The sequence below is a fragment of the Caretta caretta genome, chromosome 1, assembly GCF_965140235.1.
Source record: "Caretta caretta isolate rCarCar2 chromosome 1, rCarCar1.hap1, whole genome shotgun sequence".
Taxonomy (NCBI): domain Eukaryota; kingdom Metazoa; phylum Chordata; order Testudines; family Cheloniidae; genus Caretta; species Caretta caretta.
This window is the reverse complement of record NC_134206.1, coordinates 39188941-39210537: the sequence shown is the minus strand read 5'-3', so window position 1 is coordinate 39210537 and position 21597 is coordinate 39188941. Positions and strand designations below refer to the sequence as shown.

General features: G+C 41.9%; 1 protein-coding gene across 1 annotated transcript in view; it reads left to right on the top strand.

The window, feature by feature from the left end:
- Positions 1–21597, top strand: part of RDX (radixin) — a 98676-nt gene that overhangs the window by 41439 nt on the left and 35640 nt on the right. The window contains exons 3-4 of the mRNA XM_048844903.2: positions 3003–3086; positions 9795–9890. Of these exons, the coding sequence (XP_048700860.1) occupies positions 3003–3086; positions 9795–9890 (180 nt within the window). The remainder of the gene's footprint in view (positions 1–3002; positions 3087–9794; positions 9891–21597) is intronic.

Genomic DNA, 21597 nt, shown 5'->3' with positions numbered 1-21597 from the left:
ACCGCAGTTAAACAGCTCCTTAGCCCAAGCCCCATGAGCCCAACTCAGCTACCACAGGCCAGCTACAGGTGTCTAATTGCAGTGTAGATATACCCTAATTGACCTAGTACTGCTAATATGTGTGTTTGTATCTCTCCCAGTTGTACGTGTCAGATACTGTTTCAACACACCTCCGTATCTGGACCTCTATCAATCAGAAACTTTATCTGAATTGGAAAACTTGCTCTTGTACAAATAGAAGATGCAAGTTAGATGTTCAGTTTGTACATTTTCCCCTTTTTTTAATGTCCCTTTGATTGTTTATATCTTGTAGATGATGCACGCTGTTGACTAATGACTTCTTGATTTGTGTCAGGTGGTTGTCACAACAGAGGATTTCTGTATACAGATCAGTACTGTTACTCCAGAGAGCTTCTAGAATCATTTTAGAAAACTGATCACTTAACAGTATAACATACTGCATTTTATGATGTTTTTGTGACACTTTTTGTTTGGTAATAATGGTGGTGTTTCATATTAAATGTTAGTGTATTTGTTATGTGCTAAAATCTGATCCAGCTTTATTCCTTCTGAGTCCAACTGATAAAAGGTCTATTAACTTAAATTGTTAGGTAGACTTCTTAGTATTTAATTTGAAAAATAAAGCAGTTTAGGAAAGATTTAAATTTTAACTTAAAATTGATGAATGTGTCCTGCTGAGAGTTCAGCAGCCTTTTTTTTTTTTTAACGGATTTGTTCACTTTTACTTTTAACCTCCATCCAGAAGAAGGAAATTTTTTTAAGCCAATCAAAAATCCACTCCACTGGTTCTGAGTTTACAATAAAAACTCTTTTCTCCAAAATCCTCTTCACTCCCTCTAATCTATCACTGTTGACAAAAAAACACCATAGAATCATAGAATATCAGGGTTGGACGGGACCTCAGGAGGTCATTTAGTCCAACCCCTTGCTCAAAGCAGGACCAATCCCCAATTTTTGCCCCAGATCCCTAAATGGCCCCCTCAAGGATTGAGCTCACAACCCTGGGTTTAGCAGGCCAGTGCTCAAACCACTGAGATATGCGCTCCCTCCCCACCTTTTCACCCAAGCCTATAACCTAGAGGTCATCTGTGCTTCCTCCCTTTCTCTCTTGCCTCACACATCCAGGCTGTGTCCAGATTTTCTTCCTGCATGTCATTTAAGATTTGTCTGTACAGAAAAGAAAGAAATGGCCTGGATGAGAGTTTTTTATCCATTATTTGCTCTCCTGATTATGGTAACCTCCTTCATGGCACCCACATCTCTCTTCCAAATAAATCAAAACGCAGCTGCTAAGATAACTTTCCCTTGTTCATCACTGTAACCATGTCAGCCCCCCTTGGAATCCTTTTATTGGTTCCAGCACTTTCCCTTAGTCAAGCTCAAACGACTTGTCTTCAGCTTCATGTCTCTTCACGACTCCTACCCCTTACTACTTGTCCAGCTTTCTCTTACTGCATTTCACCCACCCCCCCGACTCTTCCAGTCTACCAACAATGCCTTGACTGCTGCCCATCTGTCAGTGTTTATAAAACAAATGTGTAGGTGTGTTCTTCTATACTTCATGCATAGAACTATATTCCTGAGCTCCATAAGACTACTGTCTCCTTCAGATTCTTCCTGTAGACCCAACTATACTTTAGTATGTGTTTAGGAAATTTAGCCAATTAATGATGGTGTCTGGTGAGATAGAGGGCCAAGAGGGACAGCTAACGCATTGTTTTACCTGCTCCTCTTTCCTCACCATTCATATATTGTCTTAAATTTTACTCAGGGTAGGATCCTTGTCTTTGTATGATTTTGTACAGCACCTAGCACAATGGAACCCCTATCCTGGTTGCGGCCTATGGGCACTACTGCAGTACAGATGTTAAACAATGATATATTAGGTTACCAGGACATGACTTATTTCCTTCTCAGAGTACTCCATCTAGTGGCAAAACTAGAGTAATGTGTCATGGAAGTGGGTTTATATAGGAATTAGTGGAGTGGTAGGATTTCTATTCCAGGAGCTCATGGAAAAAATTGTAAATTTTGTGAAGGACAGGGAAACTTTTATGCCTTAAGTATGGTAAAACACACAATCAGAAATAATTCTGCTTCGTCTGCTATTTATAGCAAAATATAGTTGATCTCTCAAACTGTTTAAGCTTTTTCAGGTTTTAATTTTATTCCTTTTTCTTTTAATATCCACTATTTTTCCAAACCCATACTTGGTTTTATTTCTTACAAGTTACATCATTTAACACCTGTAATTCAGAACTGCTACTTCTTTTAGATATAGTTTTTAATACTAGAAGAAATATAGGGTTTTTTCATAGTGCGTGTAAGTGCTTCTAGAAGATGTCAGATAAATAAATGAGTGGTGTTAGTCTCTAGGCAAGTATAATATGAATAGTGGTGGTGCCAGGTTCTGCACACTGCTGTGCTAATTCTAGGAACAGGACCAGTTCTTGGAGTGAGACGGCAGTACTGTCTCTGTACCCATTCAGTCCTTGGCCTCTCTCATCCCAACTGCGGGTGCATCAGTACAAGATATATTTAATACAGGCTGCCAACTCACCTAATGTAGGCCATCAAACATCCATCAAATGATGCTATTTGACTGCTAACATCCCGAACAAACTGAAATGGTGACCAGTAGCTGACTGGCTCCATATTCTCTTTCTAGTTACTTTAGCTGTGCAGTTGCATAATTTTTAAACTTTGTTATACCCTTTGATTTTCAAATCCTGACTTAAATATTACACCATACATAGTTTAACACTGAACGAATGTAAATCTTTTTTTATACTGTAGGTTCACTTTTGGCCATTTGTATATCTGCTATGTCTTATACTTATGTACAAGTAAGATGAAAGTGATATTTGCAATATGGTAAATGACTCCAATATAGTAACATTTTTTCTTATAAACTTGTCATTAGTTGTATGAAAGCATTGTACAACACATACTGTCTAAGAATTTTGTTTTCTTCTCCATAGATCAATGTAAGAGTTACCACAATGGATGCAGAGTTGGAGTTTGCCATCCAACCCAACACAACTGGCAAACAGCTCTTTGACCAGGTAACCCTTTATGATATGTAATAATCAGGGCTAAAATGGATAACATTATAGTGTTATAGATTTCTGTTCATGCTTTCCAATTAATATCTTATATTGATCTAAGCCATACTAATAATCCGCTTGAGCCACCTCTCCTCAATTTAGAAGGAAAGCATTAAATACAAGGACAACTTTCCAAGAGTGGATAAGCAGCCAGGCTTCAGTTGAATTACATATATCAAACCATCTTGAAATTAATACTATGTTTTATAGATATTCTCAATCATATACTCAAAGAACACAGGAATTACTAAGTGTATTCATTGTATGTTTATATAACTTTAAATATCCTTTAATAATAAATCTAAGATAGAAAATGTAACATTGAAAAATAACTAGACTGCCTTCCTTTCTATCGAAGTAAGGAAGCAGGAGTATGACACAATTCTTTTGAGGAATGGAATCTAATTAGCCACTTTTAAATAAAAATGATTGCATGCTTTCTTTTCTTTTCCCTCCTCCGACAACCAAGACAGCTCAAAAAGTGGTATGTCTTTATTCACAAAGCAGCAAGTAGGTTAAAGACTGTCATTTATGGTAGGTGTATAAGCAAGCACCTTCCTTTCCCTCCTAATCTATTGGGTTTTTTTACTTGTACTGGAATTTGTGGAGTCATACTTCAACCTTCATGCTCTCTTTTTCTTCCAGTTCACGAATAGAGAATCAGGGAAACAAGACTTCTAGAAAAAAGAAAAAATGGAATTAAAAAGTGATTTAAAACGGTCTCTTCAATAGTTCACAAGTGTTTCGGGGCAGAAAAGTTTTGGGGACAGGGCAGTCATCTGGCCTCCTCCCCAAGATGTATGGGTGAGTTGCCAACAAGAACTCAACAAGTAAAAATTGTGCCATCTTCTGGTATGCGAAGGCAGCTGCGACTTCTCTTCTGCCAATCTCTGCTACCTCTTGACATGTGGTATTGGGTGGAGGTGATCTGCTGCTGCATAAAGTCTCGTGCCCAGATAATCAGTTTCACCCATTCTGTAGCTTCTCTGAACAAGGGATAAAATATATAGATGCAAATTCTCTCAATACCTACTAGATTCTCTCCTTCGAGTTGCCTCAGTTCCTTGCATGGCTTTCAGGTGGCCTTGGCAGTTCTTACAATTAGCCTGTAGATGTTTAAATTGAGAAATTGTTAGCTTGAGTCCCTTGGTTCATTTGCCATGCCTGTACATGAGGGGAGAAATCATTTGGACAGATCCAAAACCCACACATGGCTTCATAGACCCAAATCAATCGCTGAATTGTGCTGTGAAACAAATATGAAGTTTTCAGAGAAAAGGTGTAATATTTCTCTGTGAATATTACTGCCAACAAAGCGAAGTGACACATTCTAAACTAACGGTAGCTTGATTAGTCATCATGGTTATCTCCATGTGGTGTACACTGCAGTAAATTTTGTCCTTTGTAGTTATTGCTCAAAGCAAGTTACCTTGTCACAGCATTATCTCTTGTCCGATGATCCTGAGGGTGTTTGAATGTCAGCAAACCCCTTTCTTAGTCAATGTTGGGAAGATTTAATGTGGAAGGCTTTGTTTCCCACTTCAGTATGATACTTTCTCCAAGCTGCTCTTTGTTTACAGACTAGGGCATTTCCCTTCACTCTCCCTATCTGCTGGTAAATGGGAAGTCCAAGAACTCAGCATCTATGGCTTTCTCCCTGCTGTCACGAAGCTCAGTGAAGTCCTCCCTTATCCCACCAACATGATTCTGTTTTAACAGGCATCTCTCCATCACCACAAATTTTTTGTCTCATCTATTTGGAGGCCAGACTGGAGGTGAAAGGCTAATTTTGTGGGCCTTAACTAACCTGCTTTTCCCCCACTTCTTACTTCATAGGCGACACCGAACAGCATGAAGTATGTTTGTTAGCCACAAACTGATTTTTGTCAAGTTCTCAGAATTTACCGCTGAAGCTCCTGGACAAAATAGTGTATTCCCAATTCAGGAAAAATTTGGGGTTTTACTCACCCCAATCTCCTCAAGTTATAGCCTCATCCTCCTTGCCAGATATCTCAAAAGTCCTCTACTAAGTTTCCCAGGGAAGACCCAGTGAAATCTATTTATTTGGTTGCCTAATAGAGAATTCTTGTTCTGAAACTTTGTGTATTGATTTGTTGAAGTACGAATCCATAGCTCTGAGCAGCTTTTTTTAAACACTTGTTAAATATGCATTATAAAAGTCAAAATATGTAATAGTGTCCCTACAGCCTGAAATAAAAATTAGCAGAAACCACAGTAATAATTGTAAAAGCCCTATGTTATAGGGGGATCTGGCATCGATCTCTGTATTTAGGGCTTGTCTACATTACCCTCTGGATCAGCAATGGTCGATTTATCGCATCTAGTGTAGATGCGATAAATCAACCGCCAAGCGCTCTTCCGTCGACTCCAATACTCCACCAGGCGAGAGGCGCAGGCAGAATTGACGGGAGAGCATCAGCTGTCGACTTACCGTGGTGTCTTCACTGCGGTAAGTACATCTAAGTACGTCAACTTCAGCCACTTTATTCATGTAGCTGAATTTGCATAACTTAGATTCCACCCATGCACCCCGCAGTGTAGACCAGGCCTTAGATTCCTAAATGCTTCCCATTATTAAAAGATTCTGATGATATTTTCTACTTTTTGAGAAGGTCTAGCATCCAATTTTTGCAGCAGGGCTTTGTTCTTCTGCAAGGGAAAGCCATGGGGCCAGGGAGGTGCCTCCAGCTTCATCCCATGAAATTCCACTGAGATTTATCTGAGTTACTAGCTGATGAAAATCACCATTTCTTTGCTATGGCATGTGTTGTTACTGCTTAATTTTAACAGAATGTATAAAGCTTTGGGCAGCTGGAAGAACACATGCACTGGGCTGTCTGAAATAATCTCTCGTTGAATACTACTCAGTGAGGGAAAACTTATGGTACTTAACAAAATAGAGGACATGTAAAGGGTGTCCCAGAATAGAGGGGGATGGCAGAGCCTTGTTTGTGCCCTTAGAGACATCTGATGGAGCAGGAAGGATTCAGATGGCTAAAACCCTGAACATTCTCAGACTAGGCCCCCACAACAGTGACAGCATGCACTGCAGTTGGAACCCCTGGGAACAGAGACTTAGTCTGACTGCTGCCAGAGCAGCTGTCCTGGTGGTGGGGAATGGGTGAGAATTGGGCCAGGTTTCCCCCGACTCAGTGCATGGACCCAGTTACCCATCACTCTTGTGAAGCCATCATCTGGGGTAGGAGCCGATCTCTCAAGGTGTAGAGTGCCAGGCTGGGCTACCCTGGCAGCGTCCATGGCCCAGCACAGCCCCAACAATCCATCAGTCCCTTTGGGGGCATCACATATAGCAGGAGCCCCTGACTTCCTGGAGCAGGTCAGCAACTCCTGGGGTAGAGGTGAGTACAAATACCTGGAAATCAGGACAGCCTGAGTTTAGACTTAAATCTTCTGCTGACTGATGTTAATAAGTCTGTATTATGCATAATGCTTATTATTAACCATGTCTGATAACCAACTGAGAGATTACACTAGCTGGGACTAAAGTGCAGATCTCTAACATTGCAGACCTGTAGCTCATCCACTTAGCCACAGTTCCTTTCAGAAAAAGCCTGCCAAACCTTTATTCTTGGCTGTGTGGTCTGGAATATAGGGATACTCATGCATAGGTAATCTACTGAGAGAAGTATTATTAACCCCATTTTACAGATGGGGAAACTGAGCGACTTGCCTGAGGCCAAACCTTTGAATCAGTAGCAGAGCCAGGATTAGAACTCAACCTCCTGCATCCCAACTCTATTCATTCGTCCAGACCACAGTGCTTTACTAGCACAGGTGCTGAGTATAATTTCCATTGACTTCAGCTGCAGTTGTGAGTGCTTATCAGCACTTCTTAAAATCAGGACAAAAGGGTTCAGGTTTGGCACCCAGAAAGTGAAGAACACACAAATAGGGGCCATCTACCAAAACTTAAATTAAAGTTACTTGCTCAGCAGCATATTGGAAGTCTATAGCAGAGGAAGGGATAGAACTGAGTTATCACTTGTGGCATTCAACCCTTACAAGACCATGCTTCTTTTTTCTTGCATACCCTGCTTCATTCTTTACACACCTCCCAGCTTCTAGAGCAAATGAGACAAGGGTCCAACAGACACCAGCTTTGATCACTACAGAACTCTGATTCTGTTCCCTGAGCACTGGCCATCCTGTGTGCTGACCAGGGTCAAATAGAAAAAAATGGTATGGTGATAATTAGACTTATCAGAGTGCATGTGCAGAGGGGAGCAGAAGTAAGGTTGCACGGGCATCCTTAATTATGGAATTATCTCACTGTCAAGTGTTTTATTTTGCAACTTAAACAACATTCTTTGAATGTGGGCTTTTTGTGTATATGTATGTAATTCTATTTACCTCAGACGGATCTGAACACTTCCTTAAAACATAGGCTCCTGCAGTAGATTGGCTGCTACCAGAGTCCCATTTGGGTATTTTTTATTTGAACTTACTGATTTGATCCTTTGGCAATAGAGTCAAAAATATCTCCAGATGTTGAGGAAGGAGAGTTGTGTTAAACATTTTACTCCTCTCCCTAGTACATGAGGAACCAAATAGAACAGAGCAGAAGACTTTATGGGGAGAATGTCCAAAATCACTAGTTGATTTTTCAAGCTTCAGAGCTCTGGCTTAGATATCTCACAGCTACAAGTGAGACTGGATCTTTTCTTTGCCTAGAGAGGGAAAAGTTCAGACTTCTAGCAGCATCAATATATGACAGCCCAATAGTGTGTGCAAGGATCTGCAACTAGCATGTATCTCGAATTTGTGAATCTTCAGTAATGAGATATGATCGGGGAGTTGTGACATGAATGCAAAATGAATAATATCTCATATCTTGGTGAAATAGGTTTCACTTTACCACTGCCAAAACTTGAATCTTTACTGTCTCTGCATTTCAGTAAACCACCTAATCAAGAATGCTGGAGATTACTGTTGTCCTTTCAAGTCCTTACATCTATGTGGGCCAGCCTTTAAATTAGCTTATAGGAAGTTGATTGTGGTTCCCCTGTTGCACTGATTTGAAAAGCTGTCCCATAGTAAGTTTGTTCTAAACTATTTCCCAGTTGAGGTTAATGAACCTACAGGGTTATCCTTACACTCAGAGGATGAACTTGGATCAAGGTAACTTACTGCTTTAGGCCAATCATAGAATCATAAACAATTAGGGTTGGAAGAGACCTCAGGAGGCCATCTAATCCAACCTCCTGCTCAAAACAGGACCAACCCCTCCCCTTTGACAAGCCGGGCCTTAAAAGGACTTTCCACCACCTCCCTAGGTAACCCATTCCAGTGCTTCACCACCCTCCTAGTGAAATAGTGTTTCCTAATATCCAACCTAGACCTCCCCCACTGCAACTTGAGACCATTGTTTCTTGTGTCATCTGCCACCACTGAGAATAGCTGAGCTCCATCCTCTTTGGGAACCCTTCTTCTGGTAGTCGATGGCTGCTATCAAATCCCCCCTCACTCTCCTCTTCTGCAGACTAAACAAGCCCAGTTCCCTCAGCCTCTCTTTGTAAGTCATGTGCCCCAGCCCCCTAATCATTTTCGTTGCCCTCTGGTGGACTCTCTCCAATTTGTTCACATCCTTTCTGTAGAGGGGGGCCCAAAACTGGATGCAGTACTCCAGATGTGGCCTCACCAGTGCCAAATAGAGGGGAATAATCACTTCCGTCGGTCTGCTGGCAATGCTCCTATGAATGCAGCCCAATATGCCATTAGCCTTCTTGGCAACAAGGGCACACTGCTGACTCATATCCAGCTTCTCATCCACTGTAATCGCCAGGTCCTTTTCTGCAGAACTGCTGCTTAGCCAGTCGGTCCCCAGCCTGTAGCAATGCATGGAATTCTTCTGTCCTAAGTGCAGGACTCTGCACTTGTCCTTGTTGAACCTCATCAGATGTCTTTTGGCCCAATCCTCCAGTTTGTCTAGGTCACTCTGGACCCTATCCCTACCCTCCAAGCAAAGCTTCTGACATCTAAAATTTTTCAGAAAGCAATCAGTTGTATTTGTCTCTAGATAAATGGATGATTCCATTGTGTAGCTTCTAAAAGGCTGGTATTAGTCTTCTGGTTTAGTTAAAATTAAGACATTCTACTTCTTGCATTTTTGGCTAGGGCATCAGCAGAGATCTGGGAAGTGGCCAGTAAGACAATGCCACTGACATCACTTGGAGCGCTCTCCTCCAACACTAGTACTGCTAGCCATATCCATTGGTTATAGGATGCAGGAAGAGGAGACATTAAACAATGAATTACTTACCAATAATCATGTCTGTTGTCATCTTTCCTCCCCATCCTAATCCCATTGTCTTCTTCTCTTGTTGTTTGGATTGTCTTTCACTAAAAGAAAGCAGTTATTTGGCCTACATGTTCTTAACTTGAGTGAGAGACATATCACTTCATGCTGACTGGTTGTGTATGGAGGAAGATATTACTATAATTAAGAGTAAGCTATTCCTTCTTGCTCTGTCTTGTATACAAATCTTTTATGGGTTTATTTGCCTAAGCTGGTTGCTCACAAAATCTTGCTGTATATTGTATCCAAATCTGAACTTGTGTTTGAACCATTACACCCAAATCCAGGTGCCCTTCAGGTTACTGATTTAATGATTCTTTTACTTTTAGGTGGTGAAAACAGTTGGTCTGCGTGAAGTCTGGTTTTTTGGGCTGCAGTATGTGGACAGCAAAGGCTATTCAACTTGGTTGAAGCTGAATAAAAAGGTAAAATATTCTTGATTGTTCGGATGAACTTTCAATTTGAAATAGTTTATATGCAGGCTTGCTATTTGTATATATTATATTACAAATTGTAATCTAATTAATGGACAGATTTCTTTAAAGATTAGTTCAGCTCAACTTTTTATAAACCAGTGGAATCTTACTGTACAATTGTATCAGCATTTTATTTGACTCAGATGAAGATGTGTTTTCCTGTACTTCAGTTACTGTGGTGATTTGTACATTAAAAAAACTCTCATATTTCATTATCCTTGATCACAAACGAGCTTTCTTCCTCTGTCCCTTTCATGCAGCAGAATTTATTTTTGGGGAAGAAAAGTTAGGAATAAGTTTTAAAAAGCAATGCAGTATGAATATGGCTATGGCATTTCCCATTTATATTGCTACCTATGTTAGGCCAGGATTTTCAAAAATGGGTGCCATCAGAGGTGCTATTTCAAACGGAGGCAAATGCCTTTTGGTATTAATTTTAGCCTAGAATGCCTTTCATTTCATGTTTTAGAGAAACTGCCAGCCCTGCACGGCGCAGTGATTCTGGTTTTTTTTAGGAGCAATCCTCAGATGTAGAGCTGGGTGGGAAATGATTTGCTCATCTCATGAAAACTTTTTTGAGATTTCAAAAATTTTCCTAGTTCACATCAGAATTAAAAAGACCTTTCCAGTTTCTTTTCTGGGGGTGGAGTGGGAAAGACAGATATCCACCCCAGAATAACCAGTAACCTGGTGATTAGATGCCGGCCAAAGACTTACACTCACTTGGGATGTGGGAGATTCAGCTGTAAGGGACTGGAGTGCAGGAGGTCTGGCTGGGCTGGATAATCCCTAATGTGTGGTGGTAGGTGAGCAGGGGTTGGAGGAGTCGCTAGAATCAGGCTGAATAAACAAGAGTTAGGGTCAAAGTCAGGCCTGGGTTGGAGACTGGAGATCAGAGGTAGGATCAGGCTAGTGTCAGGAGGAAAGAGTCAGGGTCAGAATCAGGCTGGGATCAGAGGTAAGCTCTGTAGTCACAGCAGGCCTGAAGTCTGTGGTGTTGCCTAGACAGCTTCCTGAGGCACCCTTCAAGGTTAAATAGGGTGGTTGGCCAATCAGAGGACGCAGGGTAATGTCACTCTGGCTCCCTTGGGCAGTACGACTTGTGGCACTTACTCTCCATGGTGCTCCCTGGCTGTGTTTCTGCATGGCACTGTGGGAATGTCAGCTGTGCTAGGCTCTACTGACCTGGGTTCTGGTGCTCACATCCTTACAGTGAGTGTCCTAACCACTAGCCTATTGGCTATTCTGCGTGACTTTCTCTTCATATCTCCTGTCGTATAAATAAATATTCATTGAGCCAAAATTGATTCCATTGGGGCACTCACCTGCTATGTGGGAGACTCAAGTTCAAGTCCCTGCTCTGGCTATTCTGGAATGGCTTTCTCTTTATGGTTTTGTCCAGTAATTCCCTCCTGAACCTTGAGGGCATATCTATACTGCAATGAAACACCCATGGCTCCATGTCTCAGAGCCTGGGTCAATTGACTCAGGCTCATAGTGCATGTGCTAGGGACTTGGGTTCTGAGACCCATTCTCCTTGTGGAGTTTCAGAGTCGGGGATCCAGCCTGAGACTGAATGTATACACTGCAATTTTTAGCCCTGCAGCCTGAGCCCTACAACCCTGAGTTAGCTGACCCAGGGCAGCCATGATCTTTTATTTCATGTAGATGTTCCGTGAGAAACCTTTAGTCAAATCTGGCATGTTCCTGTGAAAAGTCATGGGTTTGACAAGTGTGCATTTTCCAACACAGAATTAAGTTGAAAAATTTTTCCAACTAGCTCTACTCGGAGGTTGCCATTTATTCAGCCTTTGTCCCACATTCTGGTAGGCATGATGAACTGAATCTGTTCACCTGGAAGGTTATCTAGGAGATTTCAAACTCCCAGAAGCTCAGTTTCATATAAATAATTGTTTTAAAGCCTACAGTTCTTTTTGGTTCGTTCTGGTAGCTTTCTTCCAATGCTTGAGGAATCTAGGACTTAATGGATAACTTGGCAGCAACGTTCTATTTTTGTCTCTAGGTAGGAATTAAGCAAAATATAGTCTTGGGAGGCAACTTACCTTTTGGAATAGGCAATTTACTAGAATTTTCTCTTGTCAGCTCACTTGATGAGAAGTAAATACTCTAGATAACCCATGTCATGGTGGTTCTTTCTGAACTTTCAGTTTGTAGTGGACATAACATTTTAAGAATGGAGTACTTTTCAGGTCTGTCTTCATTAGAAGCACGTATTCAGTGTCTTTTGCTTTGTCTTAAAAGTTGAAGAAGAGAACTGCAGTTGAAGGATGCATTTCTGATACAGTGATGAAATAATTGCCTTTATACGGTCCTGCTATCTCCCTTGATTCTGAGAGCACTTTAGAAAGCAAGACCTATTGAGTCATTTAGGCACTATCATACTACAAATAATAAATAATGTTGTGACTCTCCTTGATCATTGTGTTCCCCAGCCCCAGCTGGCTCTGGTTCATCAGTAAAATATAAAAATATTTGAAAATTGCCTATATCTTTGAATGGACATAATATTATTATGTTGGAAATTTTAAATTTGTTTGTCATATATTAATTAGGCAGATTCTACTGCAAAGTAGTAGAACTAGAACTTTTTTTCTTTTATAAAACGGTGTCCATACAGATTCTTCAGGGGGGGAAAAAAGAGGTGGGACTACATATTTCCTTAACCATTAGGTACTCTTTACTTTTAAGCCAGTTTGCACACACTTTTGGGCAACCTCCAGTTTACTGAACTTTAGCTAAGAACTTGTAGGGTGACAATTGGTCTTTACAAATGAAATCTAGGGTATTTTATTGTAAATATTTTTAAATTACTACATATATATTTGAGTTAAATGTGGATGGGGTTGATTGGATGTAGGTGTAAATAATAATAATTAATAAGAACAATAATAAAATAAAAATGCAAAAATCATAATTTTAGCTTAAAATAAGTTTTCACCATGACATACTATTTTAATTATGTGCATTTTTAATTAAAAATGTTAACATCTAGTAAAACACCAAATCAGAGCCAAATATAGATAGTAATGAAAGTCTTGCTCGAGAGCAGGCAGGCCAGGATGAAAAAGACCATGAGTGAAATCCTGGCTCTTTCAGTCAATAGCAAAAATTCTACAGATTACAATCCATAACTTTTGTGGACAAAAAACGTCTCAAACATGGTTCTTGTCACAGAAATCGCAGACATAATAAGCATCTGGTCTTAGGCATACATAATGCAGTCATCTTTTGGATCCATAGTTCTCAATTTAGGTATTTCCTTATTTACATTCCTCAGAAAAGGACTGTAAAACATAAACCCAAATATTTTTAAAATTTGGGATGAATTTTATTGAGATGAGAAGGGGAAAATCTACAGATTTGTCTCGTGTCCTGCAAGCAGTTAAGCACATTTAACTTTTATGCAGTAAGAGTAGTTCCAAAGAGCTCAGTAGGACTACTCACAATGCATAAAGTTAAGCATGTGCTTACACGTGAAGGATTGGGGCCTTTGACAGTGTTTTTTCTGAACATTTCTATTACCATTTGCTACATCTGCAAATTTTACTTTACATTAATTTTAATCTGTTTGTCTCAGCAATGGTTAGTATTGAAATGTAAATAGGACCAAGGAAAATAAGTAAAAATCAGTTTATTCATGTCATATTGGTGATGAAAGCAAAATTTTCTTATGCCTTCTCAATCCATTGCTAGCTTCAAGCACTCAGCAGCTGACCTCTCAGTGATCTGCTGCATACTATCTATCCATCTTCTCTCTGGTCATCCCCTGCTATGCTGACCTACCACCATTCTTCCATGATAACTTTCTTGGGTTATTTTCATCTCTATGCCTGATTTAACTGGGAATTGGTCCTGCTTCGAGCAGGGGGTTGGACTAGATGACCTTCTGGGGTCCCTTCCAACCCTGATATTCTATGACTCTATGATTCTATGTGACCAAAGTACGTAAGCTTGCGCCTGTTGATTTCTGAGAGCAAATTCTGCTTCTCTCCAACAATACTTTTAACATAAGCATTCATCATCTTTTCCATCCAGGAGATACACAAGAGTCTTTGCCAGCACCATATCTCAAAAGCTTCAGGGTTTTTTTTTGTCGGTTGCCTTAATTTTCAATGATTCCCATCCATAAGTCACTGTAAGCTTTTCACCAATCAACCTTCATACATTTTGAGGTGCCACATTATTTCCAAACTTTTGTAAGGGAGGTGATGGCTGAGCAAACCATTCTTAGTCATTTTCAAATTTCTTTGGACAGCCTCTTTGGTGGGATATGTATGATCCCAGATAACTGAATTAATCTGTTGCCTCTGTCACTTGATTGTTAATTGTGATATCCACTGGCATCCTTTTTTGTTAATAATGTCAAAGTGGATGGATTTACATTTCACCTCATTCAGGGATAGTCCATGATTCTCACTATTTTTACAGACTCCCAACTTTTGTTGCATTGCATTGATAGTTGTGGCGAAGAGCGTCCTGTCATCAGTGTATCTGAGGTTAGTTAAGAGGTGTTGATCAATGGAAATCCCAGCTCCATCCACTTTGTCAAAATCTTCCAGGGCTTGTCTCAGAATAAATTCTGCATACATGTTGAAGAGGCTTAGGGATGGAATACACTCTTGGCTCATACCCTCCCTGTCACATGACCAGGATGTGGACAGTAATGCCTAGTGGTTGGAGCAGGAGTCAGGCCTAATGATCAGAACAGGAGTCACATCTGGTGGTTAGATCAGGAGTCGGCAGCCAGGAATTGGAGCCCATGGTTAGAGCAGGAGCTGGAGCCAAGGGGTCAGAACTGGGAGTGGGATTCCAGATGTCAGACGTGAGGAATTTGAGCTGAGGATCAGAATTCAGTTACTTGGAGTGAGGCAAGGCAGGGGGAAAGCTGGGGTTGAGCCCAAGGTGGGAGCTAGGCTGGGAACAAGTGGGCAAAGGGGCTGTCATAACCACCAATGAATCTTTCAGGAGCCACCTAACTACTGCAGCTGCTGGGCTTAAGAGCTGGTCTGCTGCCGCCTCAAACCAATCGGGTGGTGTAGCCACTTAGGCAGCTTACTGCAGGCTAGTTGGTCTCATTAGGTTGCCTGGATACTGGCTCTGCTGCAGCCTCTGATTCCTGACACGGCCTAGTGGAAAACAACTAGTTGTTCCCTGCTGCTGCTTTCACCATGGTCTATTGTTGATGGTACAGATTTGCCAGGAGTTCAGTAAGGTGCTTTGGAATCCCCATGTCTGCCAGTATCCTCCAAAGATGGTCATGTTGGATGGAATCAGTTGCTTTTGAGTAGTCAGTGAAACACATGATCAGTGAGTGACTGTACTCCCTGTATTTTTCAGTGACGTGACAGATGTTTGCGATTTGATCATGCATGCCTCATCCTTCTCTGAAACCAGCTTGTCGTGGTTGTAGTTCTGCTCCTATCATTCATTTCATGCGATTCTGGATTACGTAGAGCAGAGCTTAGCTTACATGCAATATCAGGGAGATAATATGATTGTTACTACACTGTTACGTCACCTTTTTTGGTAGGGCCAAAGGATTCCCTTCATCCAGACATCCAACCAATTTCTAGTCATCCATACATCACTGCAGATTTAACAGTTCTGCTGGTATGTTATCTACCCCTGGTTCTTTCCCAACCTTCATTTTCATAATAGTGTACAGCATTTCCTCTTGTAGGATTGATGGCACTAGCTCTGTACTCTCCTTTCTGTTGCTCTGTATTGTAAGAGGCATACAGATGGACACAGTAATCTCCATTAGCATTTGACATCATCTTCACTGAGGACTCTGCCTTCATGCTCATTTGTTGTGTTCAATTGTAGGGGAAACTTTTTGTTAATAAGTCTGACCAATGTAAATATACCTTTTATATTGTTACTCTTTGTAACTTTCATGTTCCATGCATTTTGCCCTTATGTATTTGCTCTTGTCTCATCTAGTCTGCTTTTGGATCTGTCTGCTTAGTTCCTTACGCCCTCTCTGATGTTCTTCTGTCTCCAAGCCATTCTCTTTCACTCGGCATCATTTTTTCATCAGCTCAAATGCCTTCTCGGTTAACTATGGTGTAGTCTGACATAGATTTTTCAGAATGTGTGCTGTGGATGCTTTGAGCATGATAATTTTCATTTTATTCCAAAGTTCATTTGGGTTGTTCTTTCACCTGTGACATGCCTCAAACCCATTCTGGACAGAAGTCATGTATTTTAGTTGATTTTAGACAAGTCCAGATGTATCAGAGCGGCTGAATGTCTTAAATGTTAATGTTGATGATCTGACCCTCAGTCTGCACTTCGGAAAGTCTTTGTCCATTACTCACTCTCCAGCATTGCTGTATCATTATATAGTCAGTTTGGTTCTTTGTCGTGCCCTCTGATGACTTCCATGTATATCAACTTCTAGGATGTTGGGTGAAAATAGAGTTTGTAATGACCAGGCAATTAGAGCAGCACAATTCAACTAGATGTCCTCCTCTCATTTTATAGACCACCAAAACATTGTTTCCTATTACTTCTTTGAGACCCTACACTTCCAACTTTCACATTCAGGTCCCCGATTACAAGGGTGATATCTTTGCTTGGTCTATTAATAAGTGTCTCTTCCAGCCGTTCGTAGAATTCAGCAATCTGCAGCAGCAGCTGTGATAGGAACTTAAACCTGTACAATCAACATACTGACTGCCTTTGCTTGAAGGTGAATAGTGATGATTCTGTCGCTGATTGGGTTGTATCCAAGCACAAACTTTGTCTCCTTAGATAAGTTAAGTGCCTCTCCATATTCTCTCTTTCTCAGATCCTGACTGTAGTACACTGTGTATCTATCCATAGTCATGAAATTACCCCTACCATTCCATGAGAGCTCTGAGATTCCACATATATCTATCTTACATTTTTCCAGTGATTTGGCCAAAGTGGTGAGATTGCCTTCATGCATACTCCTCACATTCCATGTTCCATTCCATCATTCTGATGATTTATCTATGAAGGTTCAGGTCATTCTTTTCCTTAGTGTAAATATCAGGCACTATACATCCCAAAGGAAGTACAGTGCTTGACCACGAAGGTCAGGCTGCATTGATGCTTGCCACCATGACAGTAGACAGTGCCACCTTTGATTGGCCGGTGACAGGTGTTAAGTGACATTCAGGTAACTTGGCAAACCTTAGGCAGTCCAATGGCTTCGGATGGATGAGCACTGGAGGTGGGTAGTGGGAGCAGCACTGGAGTAAACATCATCAGAAAGTGGAAGAGTTAAATCTATAGATTTAACCAAAGCAGCCATAAACTGGAGGGAAACCTACTTTCTCCCACAAGAACTATGATGATAGAACAAAGACAAAACATTGATCTATGTATGGTGCTGGGTAGTGAGACCTCCCAGGCCAGAAGGCATGATAGATTATACTGGGAAGGAGGTTCCAGCCATTAAGTGTACAGATTTTGATTATGATGGTGATGTATTGAATCCTTTGGGGATTCCTGATGTTTGCACCAAGTAGAGCCAAGTGGAGCAGAAATCTCTGCACAGAAATACAGCTTTTGCCAAAATGCTAAGTAGGCATCTATTAATTGAGTTTATAAAGTAAATCTGTGTAGAAATGAAAGGTGGTATTATATATAGTATGTTAATGACTTGTAGCAAAATGAAGTGATTGTGGGAATCGGATTATACCCTCGGACATCAGGAACAAGCATTTTTGGCACATGTATAGCAGTAGACTAAAGGTTTTAAAAAGAACCTGATTCTCTATGCCATAAAAAAAAAGTAGATTCAGGAGTGAATGTGCCACAATTCTTCTTTGAGTGATGGCCCTGTAGTGCTCCACTTCAGGTGTTGGTGCATTCCTGTGCCTTTGATTGGAGAATTTCAGCAGCAGTGCCCGTCCAGGTCATGCATGTGCAGTCCCTGTCTCGTGGCGCTGTTGGCACCTCACCTAGCACGTGCACAACCCAACCCCCTCAGTTCTTTTTCAACTGTGCTCTGCCTGAAATAGAGCTCCCAGTAGTGTCACAAAGTTAGCTCGTTTCACGTTAAAATAGTTTACTTAACATAGTTTTTAAGCTTAGCAGTTCAGTTACTTACTTTTTTCCCCATTTTTCTTCCTAGTTTAAAAAAAAAAGTTTTTCCTAGACTGGCTAAGTTCACCCATGGGGTGAACCACCATCTTTTCAGTTATGCCTGGTTCACTAGGCTTTAAGTGCTGCCTGTCATGTCAAGACGCCATGCCGGTACCAGACGGACACTCGCAGTGTGTCCGCTGCTTGGGTGAGTTGCACATCCCTCAGAAATGCGCTCACTGCAGCATCCTAAAGGCTCAAGCTTGGAGGGACAGGGATCTGTGCCTCAAGCTCATCTTAATGGAGAAGTCTCTGCACCCAGCTTCAGACGTCAGCCAGCAGTCTACCTCTGGACAAATATTTCCAGAGACTTCACCCTCTTCTCAGAGGAAGGCTCATTCCTCTAAAAAAATCAATGAGCAAACAAGCAGCAACTTCTCCTCAGAGAGACCGGACCAAAAAGAAGTGATCTCCAGCTCGGTCTCTCTCCTTGATACCGACCGCACCACGGCTGAGTACCTATGAAGCCCTGGGATCCTCCAGCAGTGCCTGCACAGTGGCCTTTGCCAATCCCCAGCGATCCTGTGCAGAGTCAAGAGGCAAGAGCAAGCCTACCTCCTCCACCGTCGACACCGCTGAAGATGGCACCAAGACCTCCAACACAGGCTATGCCTGCTCCACCAGCTTCCTCAGGACTGATGAGTGCATCGACAATGATGCCATTGGTACCAGCAACTCTACCACCAAAACCATCAGCACAGTCGACTGTGATACCAAAATTGTCGGCACCAAGATCTTCAGTGCTGAAGCCATGGCACCACCCCACTTCCTTCATCAGAAAGACCTATTAGTATTGGTGATGCTGGACTCACCGTTTTTCGGCACCAACGGCTCTGTGGTGCACACAGTACTGAAACAACCCATCTGTCCAATAGTCCCTCCATTTTCCAGCATGGAGGAAGAGGATTTTTTTTTCCTCACACCACTCCTCACCTATAGAACCGGACCCAACCCCTTGACCTCTGTGATTGAGGTCTCATTATAGGCATGACATACAGCCATGGTACGGGCACTTTTGGATGGCCTCACGCATGCCATTCCTCACATAATGGCCTTACTGGGACCCCTAGGCCACCTATGGAAGGCAGTACAACAGGCTCCCCATTTTCTATAGGAAGGGGATTAGATTGACGTTGCAGGCATCTAGGGTGGTGGGGGGCAGAGTTCAACGAGGCAGTTGTCAGTGGGAGGAGAGCATAGAGCAAGACACCATGCCACCTACTAACAATTCCTCCTCTTCCCTGGACGAGGATTATACCAACACCGGAACTCCGTTCACAGGAGGTTCGTCAGGTTTATCCTGTGAACAGACCATTATTAATACGAGGTCCTACCTTTCGGCCTTTCCACAGCGCCTCAAATTTTCTTTAAAATTCTTACAGTAGTAGTGGCACACCTGCGCAAGCAAGGAGTAATAATATTCCCCCTACCTGGATGACTGTTTACTAAAAGTACCCAACCCAGCAGATGCTGTCAACATTACTTACAGGGCGATTGCCCTTTTCCAGAATCTGGCGTTACAGATAAACACACAAAAATTGACTTTAAAACCCGTTCACCAGCTAGACTTCGTCAGGGCCCATCTCGACACCCTGAAAGCCAAAGCGTCATTACCAACCAACAGGTTTATTATTATGACCAACCTCATCTCTTCAGTAATGAACAGTCCACACATATCAGCACACACCTGCCTTCAACTCTTAAACCACATGGCTGCAACCACATTTGTGGTACGACATGCGCATCTCCACATGCGCAATCTTCAAGGCTGGCTCAGAACCATCTACATGCCACACAAACATGGCCTAAACAGACATCTTACGATGCCAACCAAAGTCAAAGATTCTTTACACTGGTGGACGTAACCCAACAACTTGTGCATGGGGATTCCTTTTTCTCGGGATCCACTCTCTATGATACTCACTCCTTGATAGGCTGGGGAGTTAATCTGCAACACCATACAATTCAAGACAGGTGGTCTCCCTCCAAAACGTACTTACACATAAATCTGTTAAAACACTGTGCAGTTTGCAATGCGTGCCTCCCCTTCCTGCCATTGATAACGAGACTATACAAGTAAAGACCGACAACATTGCTTGCATGTTTTTTATATAAATCGACAGGGAGCAGCCTGATCCCACTCCCTATGCATCGAAGGCATGTCACTGTGGAATTGGTGTATCTGACACAATATCAATTTCTCAGCCTCCTACCTGCCAGGCTATCAGAACATTAGAGTGGATACATTAAGCAGGAAATTTTCTCACAATCACAAATGGGAACTAAACGATGTGGTCCTGCTGAACCTATTTCAACAGAGGGGACCCCCATCTATCGACTTCTTTGCAACACTGCAGATCTACAAGTGCCCATGGTTCTGCTCGAGAAGAGTTCGGGATCCCAGTCACTGGGGGATGCCTTCCTCCTCAAATGGGAGGTGCCACTTCTATACGCGTTCCCACCAATACCATATTATTGAGGGTAGTAAACAAGATATGAGTGGACAAAGCCAAAGTCATACTGATAGCCCCAACGTGGCGCAGACAGACTTGGTGCTCCCACCTGTTGCGGATGGCACTACATGCACCACGCACTCTCCCGCTCCAGCCGGACCTTCTATCAAAGAATGATTGGCAGGTCCACCATCTGAACCCGGAAATACTTCACCTGAAGGCATGGCTCCTACATGGTTCCATCATGACAAACTAACCTGTTTAGTAATACTTTTTTAACCTGTTCCGAACAGAAGGAGGTCAACCACACACCAGACTTACCTTCAGAAATGGAAGAGGTTTGCTATGGTGCCAAGCCAAGCAAGACAGTTTCCATAACTCTGCCCATGATATTGGACTACATCTTGGAGTTAAAAAACTTGGGACTATCCACTAGTTTGATCAAAGTCCATCATGTGATGGAAGGCTATTAACGCCTTCCATCACAAGATTGATGGGATGTCATTGTTTGAGTACCTGATTACCAAACACTTTCTTATGGGCATACAGAACATTTACTCTGAAGTACGAGCACCCACAGTGCCATGGGCCTTGAACCTGGTATAATGCTGCCTCACTGGAGACCCATTCGAATCCTTGAGGCATGCTATCTGATACATCTGTCAATGAAGGTAGCATTTTTAGTAGCCATTACATCAGCCTGCCATGTGGGTGACTTAGGGGCTCTCATGGCTTACCTGCCTTCTACCATTTTTTTTCCCAAGGACAAGGTCACCCTAAGACCACATCTTATATATACCTAAAATATCTTCATCCTTCCACATAAATCAACCAATCCACCTTCCTGTATTCTTTCCCAGGCCTCACGAGAACCCAGGGCATTAGACTTGCACTAGCGTTCTACCTCAATAGAATTGAGCCTTTCAGAAAATCCCCAAGGCTGTTTGTCTCCACTACCAAACGCTCTAAACACTATGCAGTCACCCAGAGCTCAAGATTGAATGCACTACTAGAGCTAACATGATTTTTTTCAGATTATCACGGTGAGAAACTAAAATTACCAT